Source organism: Geospiza fortis, unplaced genomic scaffold (assembly GCF_000277835.1).
Source record: "Geospiza fortis unplaced genomic scaffold, GeoFor_1.0 scaffold219, whole genome shotgun sequence".
Taxonomy (NCBI): domain Eukaryota; kingdom Metazoa; phylum Chordata; class Aves; order Passeriformes; family Thraupidae; genus Geospiza; species Geospiza fortis.
In genome coordinates this window covers 3,155,295-3,180,277 of record NW_005054376.1, presented here as the reverse complement: position 1 = coordinate 3,180,277, position 24,983 = coordinate 3,155,295, and the positions used below count along the sequence as shown (strand labels likewise).

At 40.3% G+C, this 24,983-nt stretch overlaps 1 protein-coding gene across 1 annotated transcript in view; it reads left to right on the top strand.

Annotated features, from left to right (window-relative positions):
* ELOVL2 (ELOVL fatty acid elongase 2) overlaps positions 1–24,983 on the top strand; it is a 50,608-nt gene that overhangs the window by 7,531 nt on the left and 18,094 nt on the right. Inside the window, exons 2-3 of the mRNA XM_005424919.3 lie at positions 16,147–16,210; positions 21,797–21,984. Of these exons, the coding sequence (XP_005424976.1) occupies positions 16,195–16,210; positions 21,797–21,984 (204 nt within the window). The 5' untranslated portion in view covers positions 16,147–16,194. The remainder of the gene's footprint in view (positions 1–16,146; positions 16,211–21,796; positions 21,985–24,983) is intronic.

Below are 24,983 nucleotides of genomic sequence, written 5' to 3'. Positions count from 1 at the left end.
CCCATGCTAGTCCCCTGGTCTTCAGGAAATTTGGGGTTTCATATGTTCTTGCTTCTTTTACAAAGGCGTCTCCCCACTGTTCTACCTCCAACTATGAACAGCACTGATAAGACACTGGTGTAAGTGTAATTCTCAGAGGCTTTCATTGGATGCAATAAGGTGGTTGTTTAAGCTAAGAGGATGCAATATTATTCAAATAATGAGTCAGTGTAAATTAAGAACACTGCACTCAATAACAAAGTAGATGATTAAATACCTGTGACACTTCATTCATCCATCCATCCATCTGGCATTAGATGGGGTTTGAGAACTTGTTACCTGAAATGATCATGCATTTGGCTCCATAAGCCAGTTTAGGATATATTTTGACCAATATACAGCTGATCAGCTCCTCAGGTTAATACTGCAGGCAACTGAATTTAAATTAGGAGAGAGACAGATGCACAGTCAGAATGAAGGAAGCTTTCAAATTCAGTTAGAACCCTCAAATAACAGTGTTTATACCTAACTAGGGAAAGTACCAGAGGACATCTTCAGACATCACCTCCTGCTTTCTTTCTTATAGCCTTCATAAAAGAAATCATTCTAAATAGATGGATTTTCTTTAAAATCAGTGATACTTGGAATTCTTTTATTTTACCTGCTTACCTAACTCTCACAACTGTCACACATTTACTCCCTCACCACATTTATAGATTGCACTGACTTAAACAGAGGTATAGATTTCTTGGTATAGTTGGTTTTCCAGGGGAAAGCTTCTTAGAACTCTTTTTTTGCCTGAAACATCTTAGTACTCTATGATATTAAATAACTAGATTGACCATTATTACCTTTGCCACTCTTTCAGACAATGCATTTCGCCAGCAAACAATTATTCTGTGTCTGCTAGTTGGTTTTTCTCCCCTAGGGATTTTTTTTGAGTACAGAATGTTCTCATTTTATCTCTTTTAAGGTTATCTGTACTGAAACTTAAATCAGCTACAAGCGCCATCAGTGCTGTTTCTAACTTCTCCTGTAAAACAAACATATTTATTGCATTTACTTGTAAGAAATTGTCATCTCTTCAAAGAGTTATTCCTAACAGCACACATATGATGCAAGGTAAGAAGTGATGCTTATCCTTCTTGGAAACCTAAGCTGGTGAGGATATTAATTTTCTGGAAAGAGGTACTTGATCAGTGCATGTGATGTATATCAGGTCTCAGATACTTCAAGCTGACCTTGCCAGCAACTCTAGTTTTTCCTCCCCCCTGCTACCTGTCCACTACAGAGCAGCATTGAACCTCATTGATACTTAACTATCAAGGGAACCAAAATTTTTCCAAATGATGTCTATCTTTATAATGGCTATTTCTTCTGAGAAGCAATTCATTCAGTCTGGATGGGTGTGACAGCCACAGAGGTGCAGGGCTCTCATGGAGCTGTTATGGCACATGGAAATTCCCAACTTCAATGGTGCTTGACTTTCCAGGTCAGCTTAGGCTGATCCTATCAGATGATCCTCCTGAATGCTGAAGAAAGCTAGCTGTGTGAAAAGCCTCCACCAAGAAAGCTGATCTTCTAATACTGGACATAATTACAAAGGCACAAGATGTATTGCAAGACCAGCAATACCCACTGAAGTACTGCGTGTTTTCTAGTCAAGTTTGCTTTACATATTATTAGATATCGTGACATGCTTACCCTTCAGAATTTTTTGGGCTTTACTTTTCTTCTTTCAGTCAGCAGTTACTGTAAATGATATCTACCATCAAACGATAAATTAGGAGATAAATGTCTATTACAACTCACAAGCTTGAAATCTGCTTGATTTAAAATCTAAGGAACAAATATTAGAAGTAGTTATTTTTACCAAAAACTTCATGCTTCTTTCCCAGAACAATTTACACTCCCAATTGAAAAGCTTCCTGTACTGAGTTTTGTGCCCACATTTGTCACACAGCAGTTAGACAGTTTTGTACATGGGTAATGACCTCGAAGTGAAATTGAAAGGCTTTGCATGTGTTGGAAGATTAAGGCTGAAACCTTAGAAGCTGGGATGTGAACTCTCTAATCCTCAGCTGCATGCTACAAACACCTCCCCCTCCTTCAAATTCTTTTCTTTCACCTTTTCCAACTTACATCCCTATAAATAGCTCAGGAAAGGTTCTATCCATTTGGGCAGAAACTACCCAAAGAAATGGCACAGCGGATGACTGCAAACCAAGGAAAACCATTTCTCCAGTGGACAAAAGAACACACCCAGGCTGTAAGAACAAGAGGAGCTGAGTGCTGTTACTTTTGGGGATGTGGCTAAAGCAGGATACAACCTGACCTGTGTTACCAGTCCCTGCACGGGACAGAAAGAAAACATGCACACACGTACCTCAGACTTAGTTACCTTGCCAGAGTCCTGCATTCTCTGTTTTTGAAGAGGAATTAAGATACAATTAAGATACAAATTAAGATACAAGCACTCCACAGCTGGCAGTGGGTCCAGTGAGTCTGGCCAAGGAGACTGTTACATCCATGCGGATCTCTGCTGGTGCCTCCAGCAGCCAGCATGGCATTTACCCATAATATGTTGGGTTATAATTGTGCTATGGACATGCCCCATCATAAATCTCCTGCTTCTTCCAGGGGCAAGGGGATGGGAATTTGTCCTGGTTTAATGTCCTTGTATAATTCAACAACTTGAGCAGGTTAGACAGAGTATGTATCAGGGTAAGTTTTGCCTTTGGGCAGGTACTTAGCCCAGTTTGACTAAGTGTTCATAGGTGCAATTTTCCACAAAGGAAAAACAGCTGGGCAGAATTCATCTCAGTAGATTTAATGTATAAATAAGACACTCAGTAGAGGGTTTGGGGGGAAAAAAGCAAACTTCTAATAATAAGCATTATTATAGATGTGCTTTTGTGGGTTTTAATCCCACTTTGTTCCTTTGTCAGCTTTCTGAATTTACAGAGGTCAGTAAAAATCTTCATTTAGAGGTATTAGTTTTTAATATAATTCTGGTTTTACTGTTACAGTGAAAAGCTTGAAAGTATGACTAACTTCTGGATTTATGGAAACAAGAACTTGGTGGCTTAGCTCAGTGAAAATGCAGGGTAGAAGGGGTTTGATTTGGGGAGTCTATGCTAAAGGAGTCACTGCAAAAGCTAGCCAAAGATCTGAACACTCTCTGCTCCTGTTCCAGCTGTGCCAGCTCCCAGGTACACAGCACCATTCCTTTGCTGCAGGTCACTGTCCTGCACAGCTCACCTGAACTTGGTACAGCGCATTTCAAGAGCTCCAGTCTGGATAGTTTCAATTAACCAATCCCTTTATCTGAAATAGGTAACAGCTGTAGAACCAGCACTGCCAATAGCCCTGCAGTGCCATTCCCAGCCCAGGGGAAGCACAGCTGAGAAGCCTGGGCATGGCAGTCCAACTCTCCAGCCAGCACAGTGGCTTTCATGGTTCTTAAAATGCCACAGATGTTTAGCTCTGATTTAGTTTTTCTGTATGTTTATAAGAAGTTCAGGGCAGTTAAATAATTGCATCAACTTGAGACTCTTTCACTCACGAGGATGAAAGTATTTTCAGGACCATTATTTGTTACTGAAAAAATAAGGTGTCCTACGTTACAATTTTCTGTTTATACATGGAACTTTTAATATTTAAAACAGGCTTCTGTGCACAGTCTCTAGCTACTGCAACTTTAAAGTACTTCAGGAGTATAAAATTAATACTAATGAATTTCACAAATTCATAAGATGTTGCCTACATGTACTGTACATGGTTAAGTGATGCAAACAAAATGCTGCATTTCATTAATTTTCTTACACACAGTACTTGTAGCCTTTTATATGTTAGAAGTGCCTTCTAATTCATACCCTGACAATGACACTTTGTAACTGGTTTGAAACAAGTGTTAATTATGTGGGGAGCTGTCAATTTTTCCAGCATCTCTTACAGTTTTCCTTTTTTATTTACATGCTTCACAGGCTGTATTCAATCTTCTACCACTCTTGTCCTTGGCAAAAGTGTGTCTGTAAAGGGAATTAAGACTGCAGGAAAAAGTCTGAATTAAGCAATTATTTAGTTAATATTTTACAAGTTGAGTTCTTGACTTAGTTTTCTGAACAGCTGCTGACAATTGCTTGTCAAAGATTACAAGATGTTTAAAGCACCCCAACACTTTATTTAATAATTTTAAATGTTTACATTTTAGTACTTCAATTTAATTTCTTATCTTTTAAAGAGAAAAACACACAGCCCTACTTTTAAGTGTGCCCAGAGGAAGTAGAAATGCTACCCACACAGATTTTCAAATACTCCTGTCTTGTCTCCACTGCCAGCAGCCGAGGACCCCCCAGCACTGGCATGAGCTGATTAAGAAACTCAGGCAAAACTGCTCACTGGGGGAAAGCCCCAGCCAGGGAACACATTTTATAAAATCCTTTTTGATCCCCTTGCCTCTATCAGGAGGGGCAGGCAGTCCCTTGCACATTAATCCCTGCTGTGGGGACACAGTTGCAGACATCTGGGACAGCAACCAAGAAACCTACTTTGGCATAGAGTGCCTTTTGTCCTCCTGCACTGCCAGGATTGTGGGAAAATCAGAGTTCTTGCTTTTGGATTTTTTTGGAGGAGTTCTGTTTTAGTTTGGGGTTTTTTTAAAGTTCTTTGTCCAACAAGCCATGAGAGCATGTGCAGAGGCTGAGCATCTATTCATCTTAGATCGTGAAGTTTGTTGCCGTAGAAAATGAAGAGATTTACACAGTACTAAAAAGGATATGTTGTCAGCTTGTCCCACTTTCTTTCTCCAGAAAAATGATCAATTGTGTATGCAAAGCACAAAATAAAGTCCTGCATGCATTATACTAACTTATGGAATCAGCTTCTCAGCAGCAACAAAATCTGTCTGCAGATAGTGTGGAAAACATATTTATCACTATATGGCATACTGAGAAAACTGAGCTGCCATATAAACTTGTTGTTGTAATTCTCCTCTGCCATTTCATTTGCTCTCTGTGCCCTTTTGGTTTATTTATTGTAAGGGTCTAAATGTAGGATGCAAAATCTTTGTTGCAAAAACTGTAGTAGCACATGTGGCAAATTTTGGGAAAACACTCTACACCCAGTATATATTTGGGGAATATTCTGTTCCAAAGCTAAATAATCTGGTAAATCCAAAGCCTTAAAAGGGTGATTGCCTCCTTTGTTTTGGTAGAATTATTTTCCCGTGCTTCTCAAAGTGCAGCTGGCTGTCTTGCTCTTATATAAGGCAAAATTGTATACTGGTTCTTCAGATGCAGTTTGGTTGGGCATCCTTTATCAAGCCTAGTTGTTTGGAAGCAGGTAAGTTAAGCTGTGCAGGCTTTCGTATTGCTGATGTAAAATTCATTCTGACACTGATCTGTCTTCCCAGCACCTCGTAAAGTCAACAAGAGCTACACAGACAATTAAGGAAACAACCAAAACAGAATTAACTTATTTTTAAAAAAACTCATCAGGGTTCTTTGCTTGTAACTTTAAGACCTGCCTGCTCCAAAGGAAACTTCCTGTTATTCAAGACAGAACCCATTCCCAAGGATTGTTGCTTTGCTTGAGAAAGTGATGTATTCACGCAGGCTGTTAGAAGGAGGCACAATTTTTATCTACTGTTTCATTTTTAACTCATTTCCTTTTTGTTTATTCCCTCACCATCATACATTCTTGTCACATCATCACTGTCAGGAATTATGCTCCAACTCAGGTCATTCTGTCATTTTAAATCTGATTGTTAGAGCAAAGGAAAATGAGGTCAATAATTGCTACCATTTTCTTGGGAACTGCCAGGCTGCATCTGAGGTCTCCCTAGAGAAATCTTCTTTAATTACAAGTTAAGCTGATGTTCCCCTGTGTAGCAGGTAGAACTGAGCAGGATTACTTTTAAAAGGATTGCACTGATCTGCTTTGGTGACAGTTTCATTTTGAAATTCTGATAACAAGCAAGAGGATGGATTATAAAGATACAGTTCTTGGGAGTGTACATGACTGACAGATGCTGCAAATTGGGCCACAGCAGCAAGTCTTCCTTTTTACTCTTCTTTTAAGGCCATATGAGATCTATTTTAAGAGCTGAAATTGGCTTGCATTATTTTAGTGATTACTTAGCATGTTCACAAAGAACAGAGCAAAAAAATGTTTGGGAATTGTAGAAGGGAAATCATGCAAACAGTCATTCAAGAAAGGGGATTTTTCACTTGGAAACATTGTGACGCTCAGCCTTTGATAAGATTGAGAAATTAAAAATGTGTAAAGGGTGGAATGCTCTCAAGCACTTCAACTTTGAAAGGGTTTTGTAAAGTCAAGTAAATATTAATCGGTTCTTAAATCACTTTTCTTTTAACCCGTACAATTGTGCAGAAACCTTCCAAATGCTTTTTCCTTGTACTTAAAAAAAACCCAAACAAACCTTGAACAGCTGATTAAATTTGCAAAAGCAATTTATCTCACAATAACTGATTTGACAGTAGTGTGACTGGTAAAACAAACAAGTCTTGCCTCATTTTATGTAAGCAGTTAATATTTTCTATGACTCCGAGCAGGTTGCATAGTCCAGAAACAAGACTGATGTCTGAAATAGCTCACATACTTACAGTGTTTTCACTAAAATGCTTCTGCCTCTTAAGTGCTTTCTCACGTATGGTGTTGATGGTGTTTTAAGCTGATTTGAATCCTGATGGAAACCATAAAGCAACTATTCCTCCATCCTTATTCCCATGTGTGGGATGAGCAGGTGCAGTGCTGAGCAGGACTACAAATCCAAGTGAAAATAGACCTCTTATTAAACAAAATTTAAAATCCCAAAGCAGAAGGGAGCTAAATATTAGTACCCTTTTATCAGAAGTGAAAAGTCTGGAGTATGTTGTCTCCCCAGCTGAAAACAGCTCAAACTCTCATTTCCAATGTGAGTCACCAGCCATCAACCCACAACCGATCAGGCTTGAGAGAAAACTGTTCCTCCAGCATCTCCTGGTTGTAAAGGCCTGTCACACAGAGCTGAGGTGCTTGCAAGGTTCCTGCTTTTGGCAGCAGTCCCCAAAGCCAGGCAATCAGGTTTCAGGAGTTTTACACCAAGTAAAGTGTTGCACAACACACTTCTCAAATGTAACTGCAATAAAGTAATACATGCTGGGCTTTGGGCTTTCATCATGAATTATTATAAATTTGTCAGTACGAGTTAGAACTTGCCCTTCTTCTTCACTACAGCTAAAATCTGGCATTTTCAGGTAGCCATAGGAGCTCTCTTTCTGATACCTCAGTATAACGAGTTGAAACCCAGTCTTTCAGAGGAACAAGGAAAAAATAGAAAGCAGGGTATTTTTGTTAGCTAGGAAGAGAGAATGCAAACACAAATGCAAAACTTTTACAGTTTGATCTTCATTTTGTATCACAATTTTATAGAAAGGTGAATGTTAGAAGATCCAAAAGTAAATTTAGGTTTTTTTCCTTTCATTGCATTGGGTTATTATCCATTGTGTTTTCCCTTATGTGTGAGATAATTTTACCAATCCCTAAGCTGCTGTTTCAGACAAGCAGCAGCAGGAAGGGGTGTCTATAGATTCACACCTGTAAAAAAATGAGAAAAGATTAAGCAGTGAAGGTGGATATTGTAGCTGTAGATGAAAGGGATTACAGCTGGTGTGGGGCGCTGTGGTTACAGCCACGAGCAAGATGGGGTGCAGGCGTGTCTTGGGAAAGACCAAGCATAGCAGGTCTCCTTGGGTCACTCTGCCCTTCTGAGGTGACCAGCCAAAGCCTGGCCTGGAGCTCAGAGACCTGAAGCAGAGCGTGCTTGCTGTTTTGGGGGCAAGGAGCAAGCTCAAAGGGATCTGCTGCCTCAGGGGGAGGAACACTTGTACCCACAACTTGTACTCACAGATGCCATGTGGGCAGCAAGGCAAAGGCTCTGCCTTTAGTGGGCCACTGTTTCTCTTGAAGCTCTCTGAGAATCATACTCAGAGAGCCATAAAATGCCTAAGGATAGGTGGTTAAGGGAGCCCTGTGCTCTGACTCACGTGGAGGCCGCCCAAACTCACACTCCACAAAGTGTGGCAATTTCTCAACCTTCCAGCTGCAAAGTCATCTGCTTACCTTTCATCAGAAGAAAAAGATAACACAGGAGCAGATACTGAAGGATGGGGTTGGCTTTCTGCCACCAGCTGCTTTAGCAGAAAATGGTAATTAAGTCAGGGGAGGTCTGTGCCAAGTCCCTTCTGGCCTTGCTCTTTCCTGTGGTAGTTTCTGTCTCCCTGTGGGAGCTGTTGGTTTGACTCTGCTGATTCTCCACTGTGGGCATTGACAGGGGATGTTTGCTGGCTCCACTGTTGTTATTCCTAATGTTCTGGTCTGGTTTGGGTGTAGAAACAGCCACAAAAAGTACCATTGGCACAAATGGAACTGCATAAAGGTGACATTATTCACCAGAGACATGGAATCTGCACGAAAACTTGGTTTAGGTGCATGTTTGCCAAAAGATCAATTTGTAAGTCCCCAAAGTGCAGAGGCACATTACCAAGAGAAAGATTTCCTCTTTGAGCAGCCTGGTCTGGTGGAAGGTCCCTACCCATGCTAGGAGTGTTGGAACTAAATGATTTTTAAGGTCAAACTACACTTCTACCTAACTTGGACTCATGTCTGATATCTTTTTATGACTTTCTTAACTGCTTGGGCTGACACCCTGATTTTTGAGGGTAGTCAGCTATTACCACCATCAAAGAAAATGGGAAAAGTGAAACTGAAACAATTAATCTCAGCATCTGGATTGGAGTCCCTGCTGCAACACATACTTAAGTTTTCCATAGGGAGACAAGAGCTGTAGTTGCAAAAAAATAAATTTCAGAGTTAACTGCTAGTCTGAGGCTCAGGGCAGATTTAGAATGCAACCTGAAGGTCTACTGACAGATTAAACAGAGAGCAGGTGTGAACAGTTGTATCATAGGCACACCTGGCATGCTGGCTGCTGCCTGTATCCAGGTACTGCTTTCTTATCTTGGCTGTGTTTGCAAGGGGAAATACTTGTGTAGGTGAAAGATCTGTTTGAGTAGAGAGAACACAGAACTAAAATTGAAGATTAAATTAAATTCAGTTTGCCAGTGTAAGGAGCATCTTTCAGCATGCTCCTGGTAATTTAGGCAGTCAAATATTCTGCTTCAGGTTTGATGCAAATACTACTGGCAGCCTCCTGCTTCCCTTCAGGCACTGCTAAGCTCTGTGGTAAAATTTCTCTGGGCAGCAATAAATTAAGAGAATCTGAAGTCAAGACGCCTAGACAGCTTAAATGCCAGATAAAACCTCTGGCAATGTGTCTTTCCATGGTTACCAAACTTCACATCCTTTCATTTTTTATATCAGAAATAGCTAGCCAGTCTTCTTGTTGAGGAACCCACCGAAAATTGCATTTTCTTGCAGGCAGTGTTGACCTGAGCAGCTACTCAGGGAAAACCTGCAAGCCTGCCTTCCCTTTTCAGCTACCTTCCCCTTATCTTTGCATACTCAGTAACACCATCATCAACTCAGCTCTCTCTTCAGCGACTAAATCAGCGCAAGAGAAGGTGTTCAGCACTTCTGGCTGTAATCCCTGTTCCAACAGCTGTTCTCAATTCCTTCCAGAGAAAACCCACCTATCTGATGAATCAGTTCCCCCACCAATTTGCTTTGTCAGATAACAGGCAGGCCTGCAAGCCCCCAGCCTCGCCTAGGCTGCCAACCTGCAGTCAGTCATTTCCAAATACATGCAAAAAATAACCCTCAACTGCAAAAAAAAACCTGTCACAAAAAGTGCTGAATTTGGTAATATCAGCTGGGAAAACATCCAGACATTTGCACATATGCATGCAAGGTTTATCAGTGGAATGAATTATATATTGCATAGTATGAAAAATTAATAGGAGTAAAATGTGATCTGGTTGAAAATCAAATACAATTTTTCAGACTAGACACGGCTCTCACCAAGATCTTTTAGAAATACTGTCTTTTTCTCAGACAGTGCTATTCTATGCTACCTTCAAAGATGCTCTTGAAGTTTTAAAAAATAATTTACTGACCACAGTAACATCATCTTTCTTTCTTGGAGTGCTTACAGTTTAATGTGAAAGACTTTAGAAGAAAGAGGAAGAGAAACATACAAAGACTATTCATTTTTTATTTTCTGTGCTAAAGCTGGAATAGCATTCCTTTATTTTTTTTCCACCATAACATATTTTTCAGAGATTTTTGCATTATATTAAAATGTATAACACAGCCTACATTTCCAAAACAAATATACAGCTCTCTCTTTTCTTGGAATTCTAAAAAAATGACTATATATTTAGATGGAGTAGTACACACATAGTTCTTTTCTTAGCCATTCTTGGCTATTTTCTGCAAAGTAGGAGCATTACCAAATGTTGTCCACATATTATATGGGCATATTTCCAGACCCAGACCACCAGCAGGACTTCCCTCTCTTCCCTTGGCCTCAGTCACTTCTGTCACACTAAATTACATGCCTTTGAAGGAGAGGTGGAAGGATTCAGGCAGTGAGATTGCTACAACAGCAAGAACATTTCCCATTGATCCATCTTATGTTGGCAAAAGAGCCCTTTAGTCAGCCCAGGTTAGCACAGAGGGCTGTGCAGCTCCTAGGAGTTCTGGCAACGCCACTCTGCTGGATAAGGCTTTTATGGCTCAGCCCCTAGTCCTGGTCAGCCACCCGAGGGGAGAGAATGTCCCAGAATGTGGGACACAGAAATCATCATGTCAAGCAAGGAATCCAGTTTCTGTCTCTTCAAATAATTAGTCTAAAATGCCAATAAAGAAGATCTAAGATAATGTCTCTTCTAGCTATTTTTTCCCTCCCTCCCAGTATCCATGGGACACAGCAGCAGCCTCATGCTCCATCTAGTTGTGTTTCTCTCACGAGCTTGCTCCAGCTTGTTCCTACTCTCAGTGAGATTATCTAGCAGTGAGATCAATATATTAAGCATGAATTACACAAATCAGCAGTTTATTGCCAGCTCCTGGATGTCCTGCCTCCCAATTTCATTAAATATCTCCCTTCTTATAAGACACAATTCATAGAAACATCTGCCTCACCTTTCTGCCTTCAGCTTCAACTTTCTCTGCAGTTCACATATAAATCCCTAAATAAGTGCTTTCTTTTGGGATTTTTTAATTAAATATTATATGTATCTGTTTCCCCTACAGATATAACACACAAATCATAGAAGGTGAAGATGACAAAACCCTAGAAGGTTGTCTGAAGTGATGGAGAATTGTCCATCATTGTACATCTTTGTTCAAGAGTAATTTTAAATGCTTCAAGCAATAAAAAGCTAAACAATTTAATCTATAAGCAGTTCTGAGTTGGACTCAACTTTGCTTAATTTCATCTTCTATTTCAGCCATTCTAGAGCAAGCACTACCATTTACAAAATCTTCTTTAATATTTGTATATTTAAAAATATGCACGGTAGCATCTAAGATCAGTTTCTTTAAACATGTTGCTAAATTTGGATTCATTCCAGTACTTCACAGATACTGACTATGTACAGAGCAGAACTCTTCAGGGAATCAAAGAAAAATTGCCATTTAAATAATAAAATTAATCATGTATGTATTTTCAATCAGGGTACTTTAAAATATCACCGTTACTTCCAGGAGCTGTGTCAGAGAGCAGAGACTGGTGCCCATTTCCACTTTTTCTTTGAAGTCTGAAATGAGATCTTGTTTTGTACAGAGTATTCTAATTTCTATGTAGCTGTGTAAGAAGAAGCAAATAATTATCTCAGATTTTTGAGGCAGTGAATGACATTCAAGGCTTTGAATTAAAAAACACCCAAACCAACAGTAATACAAAAGGTTTCCAGATAGCATAGGTAAGATTGAATGTAGTTTGTTCATCTGTAAGAAGTTTATTTCAGAGAGTTTTTTCGTATTTCTATTGGATCCAAGTAGTTTGGTTATAAAACTATAGAAAGAGCCAGCCTAAATGACTTGAGGCAGTGTTTTCACTGATTAATAAATAATGCCTAATGGCAAATCATTGGTATTTTGAGAAATCAAAGGTATTTTTGACAAATAAAAGTTATTTTGATACCTGCACTGTTTAGATAGCATTTACCTAATTTTTGCATAGCTTATACTACTTTTGCTAAAACCACTAGAAAACCAGTAGACATTGGTCTCTCAATATATCTTACAAAGATATATAAATATATAACAAGAAGTGATATATTTTTTACAAACCCAGTGATTTTGAAATTGTGTTTTAGGTGCAATGGCATGAAAACTAATTTACTTATGTGCACCATGCTACCTATTCACTTACCTACATTTCTGTGCAACAATACTGAAACATCTCATTAGAGAGATCTCTGTTGCTCTATCATCATTGACTTTATACTGCCTCCAGATCTTTCCATTTGGGTGATTTCATTTGCTCAGATAACCTACTGTCTTTTTAATAGGTTTAGGTAAATAGATCTTTCACAAATCTGTCCAAAATCCTGCCAGGGAATATACATTGCTAATACCCAGGGCAATGTCCTGTACAAAAAAAGAAACAACATGAAAGACATGTTGATCTTTAGCTTTGTAACCCAAATACCTTTGTTGATAAAGGCTGTTACTGTGATTTGCCAGAGAGAAGTGAGTTGTCTGAGCACATGGATTTTTGGTTTTATTTGCTTTTCTTTGGAAACGTGACAGATCATGCTGAGCAAGACATTTGCATCTAGTCTGCCCAGAGGTACTATTAAGGACATGTTCTAAAACCCAGAAATACAGTATAGTCTCTTGTAGCAGTGTTGACAGGAAGGTGTCAAGATCAGTCACATTAAATTACCTACCTTTTTTAAGAATTTCTTTTCCCAAACTATTACTACTAGGTATATAAACAAGTATAATTTCTATAACAATCTATAATCTATAATTAGGTATATAAACAAATATAATTTCTATAACAATCTATAACAATTTCTATTTTTCTTCCTGTAAACTAAAATACACTGTACAATGCTGAAAGAGAGGCAGAGGCTGAAATATTCTTAAGAAGAATATTTGTTTCTCTGCTGCACCTCCTAGAAAAAGTTCTACTCTCAAATTACCAAGGAAGGCAAACCAGGCACTGAATTTTTGTAGTGCTAATTAAGATAGATGGGAACAAGTTTGTCAGCTGGTACAAGTCCTCACTGTGTCATTTAAGCACACTCATGAGGAGGTAGATTTCATTTCAGACTGGCTCATCTACTCAGCATGCTGTCTGCTCATCTTAACCAGGTGTAAGAGGTTGCAAGTTGGATCAGTGAAGACAGTGACCCATGTTGGGTGGGAGTGTTGATCTGCTGGAGGGTGGGAAGGCTCTGCTGAAGGATCTGGACAGCCAGAATTGATGGGTTGAGGCTGAGGATGTGAGGTCCCGCAAGGCCCATGCAGCGTTACAGGTTTGGGGCAGAGTGGCTGGAAAGATGCTCTGTGGAAAAGGACCTTGACCAGTTGACAGTCAGTGGAATGTGAGGTAGCAGTGTGCCCAGGTGGAAAAGAAGGCCACGGACATCCTGGCCTGTATCAGCAATAGTGTGGCCAGCAGGAGCAGAGCTGTGATCATCCCCCAGTGCTCAGCACTGGTGAGGCCACACCTGGAATCCTGTGTTCAGTTTTGGGCCCCTCAATACAAGAAAGACATTGAGGTGCTGGAACAGGTCCAGAGAAGGGCAACAAAACTGGGGAGGGGTCTGGAGCACAAGTCCTATAAGGAGTAGCTGAGGGAGCTGGGGGTATTTAACCTGGAGAAAAGGAGGCTCAGAGGAGACCTTATCACCCTCTACGACTGCGTGCAAGGAGGCTGTAGCCAGGTGGGGGTTGGCCTCTTCTCCCAGGTCACAAGTGAAAGGACAGGACAAAGTGGCCTCAAGTTGTGCCAGGGAGGTTTAGATGAGGTGTTAGAAAAATGTCTTCACTGAAGGGGTTGTTTAGCTCTGGAACAATCTCACCAGAGAAGTCACAGATTTTATCACTATCCCTGGAGGCATTTAAAAGACCGCAGATGTGGCACTCAGGGACATGGTCTAGTGGTGGAGTTGGCAGAGCTGGGTTTACAATTGGACTTGGTGCCCTAAAAGTCTTTTCCAACCTAAACTATTCTATGATTCTTTTCTTTCATTCTGCTCTTTCTTCTTAATATCCTACAATTCCTGTTCCTCCATCTAACCGTTAGAAGCATTCAGTACCTAATTTCCATTTCAATGCAGCTGAGAATGGGTTTGTCTACAGTATTTTAATATAAAAGAAATATACATGGTGTTTTACTTTGTTCTGGACATGTAAGATTTGTTTATGTAATGTAAGCATGAAAGCAAATAGCTTTGCCTGCTCATTCCTACAAGTCACTCAAATCCATTACAGTAATTTTTCCAAAGCAATCTGTTAAGTCTAACCACAAAACCATGAAGCACAGGAGTAGGTTTGTTTCAAATTAATGCAGCAGGTGGGCACATCACAGACAAGCAGCACTGTGGCATTTCCCAAAAGGGAGTATCATTGCCATGAAATAATAACAGAACTACTGTATAGCTCAAGGGGATAAAAATGGAAGCAGATTTTTGCACAGGTCCCACACCTAGAAATCGAGTCACTTCCTGTGACAGAAGCTATCATTAGGCTGCTAAGGTAATTGTCTGAAATTCAGAAAATGCCTTTCTTTATGGGCTGTAGCCAGGACACCTTCCTAATAGCTAGTTTAATTTCCTCCGTGCTGTGAAGTATGAGAAACCTTTTTGTATCGTGAATCATCAGTTTCTTTTTAAAAGTCTTTTTTGTTTGGTTGGGTTTTTGTTTGGTTGGTTGTTTGTTTAGGGTTTTTTGTTTGGTTGGTTTGGTTTTTTTGTTTAGAAATATATATACTTTTCATTTTGGGGTTTTTGTTGGGTTTTTCTCCAAGAAAACATCAATGCAGCAGCATCTTACAGAGACAGAGGTTTATAGCTCAAGGTGCTGAAAGAACCTCTCGTTACCAGTTGTTCACACAAAATCTGTCCACTTGGAACAGTCTGAAGACCAAAATCAAGGGCAGAAGAAACACAAGGAAGGGGCTTGGGAGTGCCAGGAGCTTGTCCCTGCCCAGATCAAAACCCAGTCCTAGTACAGGCATGGAGAGGTCAGGGCTGGAACTTCCAGAGTGCAAATATGGTTCTTTATAAGGCAAATCTGTTAATGGTGTCAGCAGTCCAGGCTGGTGTGGAGATATCTGGCATTCAAAGGCACCCAGAGCCCACGACAGCTCCTGCCCTGCAGCGAGGCTCAGCATCACTCTGTGTCGCTCTCCTCAGCCTGGCAGCATTTTCTCACTGCTGAAATTAGTCCATCAAGCCCAGTAGGATGCTGTTGGGAAGAAGAGAGGCAGAACCTGGCTGATCTCAGGCTGTGGCAAGGAATTGTTCAGGCACAGGCACGCAGGAAGCCACTCCCCAGAGCTGCAGTCTGGGAAGAGATCACCACATCCAGTTGGGGGAAGGACTGTGTAGGTCATGGCTTAGCTCCCAACTCAGTCAAAAACAGACACAAATTTGCTAAACCTGCCAGCTTAGCAGCTTCATTGAGTAAGACCTCAAAACACAATGTCTGCATAAAGTTACCCGTGTCTTCCTGCCACCCTACATGGCCTTCATTACTGGACCTCTAGGTTCTTCTGTAGGCTTGCTTGGGAACTTGGGGCCTGGTTTAGAGAAATCTCAGTTGGCTCACCATCACTTCAATCACTTAAAGATTTCCTTCTTTATGTGTAAAGCATTGAGATACTCAGTTGAGGAAACATAATAAAAACAAAGAAGCATCTTTATCAGAGTGAAAACTACACCCATCACAGATGGGTTTACTGTGATACTTCCTGATTTTCATAAGCCTTAATTTCCCTTCCTAAAGAGTTCTGGTTTGGGCAGTTTCCAGGAATGAGACCAGTGTTGGTATCCAGACCACAATCTGCCCTAAATTAATTTTTAAAGAGGTTTGGGGTTTTTCAGTATACATGATGTTGCGTACTTTGGAAATACTTGTGCATGACAAACTTTTTACAAATTTATAGGAGTTTTATTTAAATCATATTCTCTCTGTGACCCTGAGGTAATGTCTTTTTCACATGGCCTTTTCCATGTTTTTTAGGAGACCCTGAAAGCTTTTGACCGGGAAGTAAATGCATTTGTGGACTATATGTTTGGACCCCGAGGTAAGCTGCTCCATTTACAGCCCTTTAAGGAAATTATACTTCTAGGAATTACCACCCAAAAAACTTCTAAAATATTTGCTGGGTAACTTCTTATTGAAAAATGTAAACTAGGCAGAATCACAGTATTATCAGGAAGACACCATTATTGTAGCAAATCTATCAATGCAATGATTTGTGATTCCTTTGCTTCTTAGAATGTCAGAGAAATTAAATTTTTCATCCTAACGTGGAATAAAGATCCTGAAAGCCTGGATCTTCCTGAAAGTGTAAGGTCTGCTTTGGGACTGATTGTCATTCATAATCCAGTTTGTTTGGTCCAGCTACTCATTAAATTGCCTAATTCAGATGGATGTTTGGAGCAAAAGCAACCTGCAGGATCACATCCAAAATTTCAATAAACCAATCGATTGGGTGAGAGTCATCTTTTGACTTCCTTATTATTGCTTTTCTGGAACAGTCTGGACAAGAGTAACTTAAATAATTGTAGGTTAGACGTGTCTCATGCTCTGTTAGGATTCAAACAAGTAAGTAAAAAAGAAACCAAACCTAAAATAGGACTGCAGGCAAGGATAAAGCATAAAAGTCGGGGCTAAGAGAACCAAGCAAATACAAGAAAGGGATGAGACAGGAGCTTAGAAAGGACACAGTCTTCAGAGTAGGCCCCTGCAAGGCCACCTTGCTGTTGATAGGGCTGGATTTAATTTCAGGAATTGCCTTGCAAAACTTCTACCCATGATAAAATCCAGAACTGCTGCTGTGGGATGGATGCATGATTATGGATTCCCAATTTGTTGCAGTAATGTTCTCCATGTCACGGAAACAGTTCTTGCTTAATTGGAAGTAAAAGGGAAAGATGTGTTCTTAAACACAAGAAATTAGAATTTTTCTTAGTTGGCTGGCTGGCTACAAGATCTTTTCCATCATGTCTACAGTAGATGTGAAGTTTGAAAGAAAGATTTCCAGTGAAGAAACACTGAATAGCTTGGGAACTGCAGCAGAAGTGGTTAAAGCAGAATAGGTTTCATTAATGGCTTCTACAATAGTACATTTTAATATTAATAAAGAAATGTGATCAGAAGAACAAAAGCACTATGTTTTGGTGTTTTATTTTGGTTTTGCTTTTTTCCAAATAAACATGATGTTCTCTTTTATTCCTCTTTCCTTGTTGGTCCAGACAAATTGTCTGAAGGAGTAAGCCATAGCTGATCCATAGCACAGAGATCCCTTTGGGATTTTAGAAAGCCCTTCAATTAAACAAGTATTATTTGTATTGCCTGCCAAGTGCATCACCATCCTTCTCCAGATATCAGTGCTGAAGATAGCTTTGTTTGTCCGTGCCTCTGCACTCTGATCTTTAATTTAACTGGTGGTATAATGACACAGTATCATACATTTCCTGAATAGCATATCTCCCTCCAGTGTGTTTATCCACATAAATAATTCACATAAATAATTCATAATAGACTGCAATCAGTTTTAAATCAAATGATCCCAGAGATGAATATCTAATGAATTTGAGAGCTTCCCCAAGCATCTAAACCCACAAACCATTCCTCTTCTTTCTCTCGGCTGATTTTCATCCACAGAACACACTTCGTTCAGCAGCAAGATGGATTAAAAGGATAAATGACAGCATTCTATTGTTTTAAAAACCAATCCCCTATTTATTGTTTGTAATTTAGGTAGTAACTCCTGAGATACTTGTGTCACTTTGTCATCATTAACAGATGTGTCTGAGGGCACCAGAAGGGACAGAATGCCTCTGGGAACTAGAGCGTGGCTATCTCTGTTACATTGGCAGCACCAGGTTAACACAAGCTGCAGTACTGCCCTACTGCAATGAGGCACAGACTGTCAGAGATCTGAATTTGATTTATAAATATTGGCTTATTTTGTACCTTCATTCACTACTCTCAGCTGGGCTTTGTAGATAACATAACCTCCGTGTTTGCTTTTGAACAAGTCCTCAGGGAACAACAGCACTATACCTGTCCATTGGTTTCATCTCTAAGTAAGGGGTGGTCTTACAATTTGGCGTTGGTCCCTCTTGTTCTTATGCTGAAGGCAAATTGTGAATGAGTGAAATAGCAATTTCCTTCTGTAAGAGATAATTTTTCCAGGGTAACCCTTTGTCACAGACATATTTTATGAAAAATCTTTTTGCTAGGGTCTTTTTTCTTGAGAAGCTGAGAGGCCTCAAAAACAAAATGTAAACAAAAATTATCTGCTGCTGTGGAATGTAACAGGTGCAACTTTGATTGGTCTCATGTAGTTGTTTTTAATTAATGGCCAATCACAATCCAGCTGTCTCAGACTCTCTAGTTAGTCACAAGATTTTATCATTCCATTCTTTGCTAGCTTTCTGATGAAATATTTTCTTCTATTTTTTTAGTGTAATTTTAATATATCATTTTCTTTTAATTTAATATATATCACAAAATAATAAATCAGCCTTCTGAAACATGGAGTCAAGATTCTTGTCTATTCTTTCGTCTTGGGACTCCTGTGAACACCAGCACAACCCTTCATCTGCAGAGTATTGTTTGGTATTATGCAAAATTAAGTAATATTGAATTGCAGGAGCTAAATCTAGTTAACTAGTTGTTTGTTTTATCTGTGAAAGAAATGGAGGTGGTCAAGAGAGATGTGTTTTGTTAAAGTTATGATAAAGTAAAAAGCATTTTTCCTTAATAGACTGATCAGTAGCAAGGCACTGGGGCAAACCCATCTACCCTCTGCACCTTAAAAAGGAGTGAATCTACTCAGACACTGAGCAGCCAAAGCTATACAGAAACTCGAATCAAAGTGTTTCCAAACCTCGTTGATAAAGGCGTGATATGTTTAAAGAGCCTGGGAGGCCTGCCACTCATTTAAAGGGAGCCAGGATTTCACCCCAAGGGTTTGGCACATCATGGCCAGTGACCATGAATGCGCTTATTCACGGAGTGATCGCAGCTTGCGGGCGCCTGCTCCTTCCCCTGCTGTAGTCCAGTGCTTTCCCACTGTGACTTTATTCGCTGCTTTGGTCTCAATTTCAGATGCTGTGCAAGTTCAATACTGTAAAAATAATCCTTTCTCCTACTGACAGTGTAACTTTATACTACTTGAACATGGAGATTTAACTGTCGGTCAACAGAAATACTTTTCATCTCTCAATCTTCTGATAACTTATTTTGAAATACATTCCCTTTCCTCCCCCTTCTTGACACATAAAAGCCTCCCTCTGCTTGTCATTCAGGGATAAGTGGAAGTGAAAACAAAACAGTCACGTTCCTTGGCTGCCCTTTATAAACCACTTTCTGCCAGAAACTGTCTTACTCTTCAAGGTATTGAGGTCGTGGTGGGAAATATTCAGGAAGGGTACATACCTAAACAATCTCTCTTGAAACTGGAATACTATAGAACTTAAAAATACTTGGCATGCTGACCTGAACAAGCACATGAGTTCTGCTTTTGTGTGGATCAGCCCACATGCTTGTGGCCACTCACAGCAGAATGAAAACTTTCTGAGGGCATACTGGGACAGAATTTATTCTGTGTAGTTTAATTTGTATTCTGAACGCTTCTGAATATTTTTCCTTTTTGAGCACACTTGCAGCTTTGCTATCTACTGATGCCAATTTACCTTTGTGCATGCAACCTTTATGCACCAAGTGTGGCAATCCTCAAATGGGAGACCTTTCCTTAGATAGCAGTCTTGCTGACATGACTGCTTTCTACATCATCATTTAGGATAGCAATTAAATAAATTAAGTCCCTATGCTCCTAAAACACACACTCCTAAGACATCAGCCCTTAAACATTTAACCTTTACCTGTCCTGTGACGCCTGTGTCATGTTGAGAGCTCATAGGGGAGAAGAATCACTTCCAAAATATTCATTCCAGTGCTTCACACGTGGCTTGTGAGCTTTAGGAGATTGTTGGAAGTGTTTCCTTCTCACTCTGAGGTGATCCTAAGAAGTACTGAGGTCTGAAGACAGACAACAGGCGTTCTAGCTTGGTAATGCACAAAAAAACAAGGCTGCCATAAAAGGAAGGATTGTGCTGTTGTGACTGCTTTAATCCTACACCTCTGCTCCTAGAGGTTTTTGGGAGTCCAAAAGGGAGAGTCAAAAGCAGGAGAGTATTGGATTTCCATGGCAGTGGTAGCCTGGTTGAAAGTCTTTCCTGCAAAAGGTCTAACAAGCCTCATGGAATCCAGATTCAACAGATGAATGTTACAGCCACTGTGATGGAAGCGAGGGGGGAGGCAGAGGGAAAATGAGAAAGAAAGCTGGTGTTCAAAGCCTGGCTCATATGCAGGTTACTCCAACATATGTAAAATTTCACTTTACATGTGGTTAGTACGCAAGTATTTCTGAGGAAGGAATTGTTGGAAAGAATACAGCAAAATTCCAATCAATTACTGATTGTTTGGGCACATTTACTTGGTGCATCATCCATTGCCCAGTCTTTTACAATTTCAACGCAGGCATAAAAACAATAGAATTTTTTTCATGCACTGTGAATAGCTTTTGTTTTATAATTTTTAACACAATCTTGGCCTTTGTTAAAAAAATGATCTAAGTATTTTAAAACATTTTCCAAGAGCAAAAACATCTTTCTGTGAGACCTGCACGACTCCTCACTGACTTCTGTCTTCATGAGAATTTCTTCATAAGTAAGTGATTTTAGAATGACTTACTCCATAAGTCATTCTAAAAACCAGCCATGATGCCCCCTTGTTCTTTCCATAGGTAAATGGCCGAAGAATGTTGCTATGGAAAATTGACTCTAGATTTTTCTCTGTCTTGGAAAAAGAAAAGAAAGCACACCCCTTTCACTCATGACGTCCAGTTGTTCATATGACAACAAAGTGGTGCCTCCAGTTTGGCATCTGGGATTAGGCTTTGCTCATATACACTGAACTATCTGATTACTGCCAATGGGATTACTTGTGTGAATAAGGCAAGCAGGATTTGACCTTAATATTTCATTTCAGGACCAGGCAAGTGGGACAGAAACTGTGAGAAAGTGAGCCCTTGCTCAGTCAAAAATCTTCAACAACCATCAAAGTAAACATTTGCCACTTGCTTTTCATATTTAATATTTTGGAAACGTCTTCCCCTCGTATGAATATTTTCTAGTCAATGCTGTATACCTTCCTGTATGGCAAGTGCAGAATTAAAATAACGTGTGAGCTGGCAACATTACATGCACACTTTGGATTTAATTGTGTCTGCAAATTGTCTGTTGGGCAGATTAAGATAGGATTTAAATAAATATTAAGTGAAAACATTAAATAATTTTTTTAAAAGCACATAAGAATGGGATTTTCCCCTTCATTTTCTCTTTACTATTAAAATGAGGTGATTTAGGTGACCTTAAATAATTTGGGAATTCCATGCAGTTTTCAGCCCACATTCTCTGAGACTTAGCATGCAGTTTTGATAAGTTAAAAGCAATGGATAGCTCTTGTGAGGAAAGAATGGCTGATTCCCTCTCCCACTCTTAGCAGATTCTTTCCATTATGTGTTCTGCCTTATTTTAGCAATACTTTACCATAGCTTTCTTAATTCCCTGCTCGGTGTGTTTCTTTTTTTTAGATACCAGGGTTAGAGGATGGCTCCTTTTGGACTCTTACCTTCCCACATTTTTCCTTACTGGAGCATATCTACTCTGCATATGGCTGGGCAACAAGTTCATGAAGAACAGGCCTCCTTTCTCTCTCAGACCTCACCTCATTGTGTATAACCTGGGCATCACGCTGCTCTCCTTCTACATGCTGATAGAGGTGAGTGCTCTGCCATGCAGCACGGCTGGGAGAGGAGACCAAGGTACAGTTTTTTAGCAGAAATAGCTCAGTGACAGGTGGTTCTGCTAGGAAAGTTTACATCAACAGCAAAATAACATTTAAAAGTTCCTTCTCATCTCAGATCTTGGCATGTTTTGGTCATCCTTCCTGAGCTACAGACCACACCTGGGGACAGCTCTTTGTGGCCAGGACCATGTCCACAAGCCTAAATTTGAATCTGCAGCAGTCACTCTGCTCAAATGTGCCTATACCTTGTCCTTCAGCACCCGTGAAAATGCCATAGATTGGGTTTTATTTGTATGACCGACTGTGGAATGATTTTTCCAGGCCCATACTTAAACATGAGTAGATTTATAGATGAGAGCAAGTACTGATTTCTTTATGGCATTGGCAATTCGGTGTTATTTTTCTGCTCATGTGGCTAAGAAGCTTTCCTCATCCAGTCAGACAGTAAAAGACAGATGTTAAAAACTTAGCACTTCATCCAAAAGCAAGGGCTGTGGTGCTTGGAGGCTGAATATGGTCACATAGATTATTTCCCAAGTACTTATCAGAAAGGAACATGCTCATATAGTTCAGGATCCATTTGGAATCCGAAGAGAGGTTTGAATTGCATCTGATAATTTTGCAACAGCAGAGGATTCAAACAGTGCCCCTCAGCATACATGTGGTTTTACTTCTGCAGAGAGAAACAGAAGCCAAAAGTCACTATTTGGATATTATTTGGGAGCTGTCCATTCTCAGCCTTCTGTGATACTTTTAATATTAAGGTGTTAACATATATTACTTGAAGCCCTTAAAAACAAAAACTAGAAGACAAAACCCACAAAAACTTTTTTTTTTTTTCCAAATAAGTGACCCTAGGCACGAGAAGCCCTGGCTGAAGAGTGTGCTTGATTTCATGTGCTTGATTTCAGTGTCAGCATGTGCCTGACACTGATCTGTTACCTGCACAGCTTCACAGCATTTCTCTCTCCCAAGGCTCTCAGCCACAGTTTCCACCTTATTCTGTTGGTCGGACAAGAAACTTTTCAGAAGCCAAACAGGACACCCAAAGACTTCAAGTTTTAAATTAATTTGAGCTAAACAGCAAGTGACTGGCCGGGTCAAATGGCTGAGGAGCAGTTCAGGTTTGTGCCTTTGTGCAAAGTACTGGCTGTGTTACGCAGAGCTTTATCGTGGTCAATGCTCCAGCTGGCTTCAGAGGCTGCTGTGGGTGTCTGGGAGGGCAGGATAAGGTTTAGAGCAAAGGAGAAACCAGCACAATTGCTGGAAGGTTTGATGATTCCACAGTGATTGTCCTCCAGAATATAAATTAGTACTTTGATGTTTAAATCCCCATTTTGCTGGAAGGTATGCAGATAACTGGCTGCAGTAGCAGGACTCAGCAAAAAGGATTAACTGAATAGAAAACAATACTCCTTCCCCCTTTATCTTCCAGTCTGATTTGGCCTGCCACAAGTAAATAAATGGAAGAACAAAGACAATTTTAGCAGGTCTCATTTGCATGGATTAAGCAAATTTCATTTTAGCCACCTTCACATCCTGGAAGGAACTGTATTTAGCCACCTCCTGTTCAGCTGCCTTCCTGCTCCATCCTTCCTGAGGCTAACTTTGCTGCAGACAGTTGCTGAGTTGTGTTAGTCCTCAGATGAATCTCTTGAAACCTTGATTCTGAGGCTGGAGGCTGCTGATTTACACCTCCCAGATGGCAGCTGGGCATGGCTGGCAGTGCCAGCTCACAGCTCCACATTCTGCAAATTTGGGAACCCAGGGAACATGATGGCTGATCTGCACTGCCAGCTGTTCTACTGCAGATTTCTCTCTCAGCTCTGGACTGTCAGCTAGGCTGGTTTTACACCATACAAAACATGCTTCCATTATACTGCCTCTGTATTTTCTCTTTGTCTACTTTCCTGGCTCCCATCACAGCTTCTCCTGTGAAGGAGCAGAATGGAAGTTAATACTTGCAGTCCTGCCTGAGGTAGCCTGCACATCCCTGCTGAAGAAAAACAGGCAAATGGGAGAGCAGAAATCATCTTCATTACCAAATAAAGTCATGGTGATTTAATATTTCAAAATGTCTAATTTCCAAAGCTTCTCTCTATGCCCCTTATTCTCTCAGTCTTTTGTGGACAGTAAGCTCTTTAAGGCAAGAGTTACCTATATTTAGCACATTCTGCCCTGTGGTTCCTTATGTAAACACAGTTGATCCTTCCAGTGCCTGTGATCCGGGATCAATTCCTGGTTAGACACATCCACAACGAATGTTTTATTTCTCCACCCTCTCACTGCATCTAAATCCCTCTGGTCTCTGTACTGGGGAACAATCATAAAATAAGAAGAAGCTCTATAATAGAGATAAAACACATTCCCCCCCACTCACCCACACCTCACCAAAAGAAACCCCCATAACCAACCATATTTCGTTGTTTTGTTTATAAGGTGCCACACAGCATTTCTTGCAATAGCTCCAGAATGTAGGGGTTACTTCTTAGGCATTCAAAAGAAAAAAAAATCTCATTCACAAAAAATAGGTGTATCTCCAAATACAGGCTGTCCCACATGGTGGATTTAATGAGAAACATGGTAAACCTGCTGATGGGGGTACCTGTGCTTCAATTCTTCATCCCCTCACCCTCATCTCCTGACTAGTTGTAGCTGGCACTTCAAGACAGTTGATTTGTGCAACCTCAAGGCAAGGAGGCGAAGATTACAGCAAAGAGTCATAACAAAAGGACTGTTTTTAAATCTCCAAGGGCAGATTCCTCTTTTGAGCCAGAGCTCCATGCGCTGCACCGTGGGCATGAACTATGTGGGAGCCGATTTTATCTCTGAGCTTTGAGGTCAACAAATCCACAAAGCACTCGGAGGAACAGCTCCAGGGCAGCTCTAAGATGTGTCATTAGCAAAAGGCCAGATACCCCTAGGATCCCCCAAGGACAAGGTCTAAAGTTAAATGGCTCTGCCCTCATCCT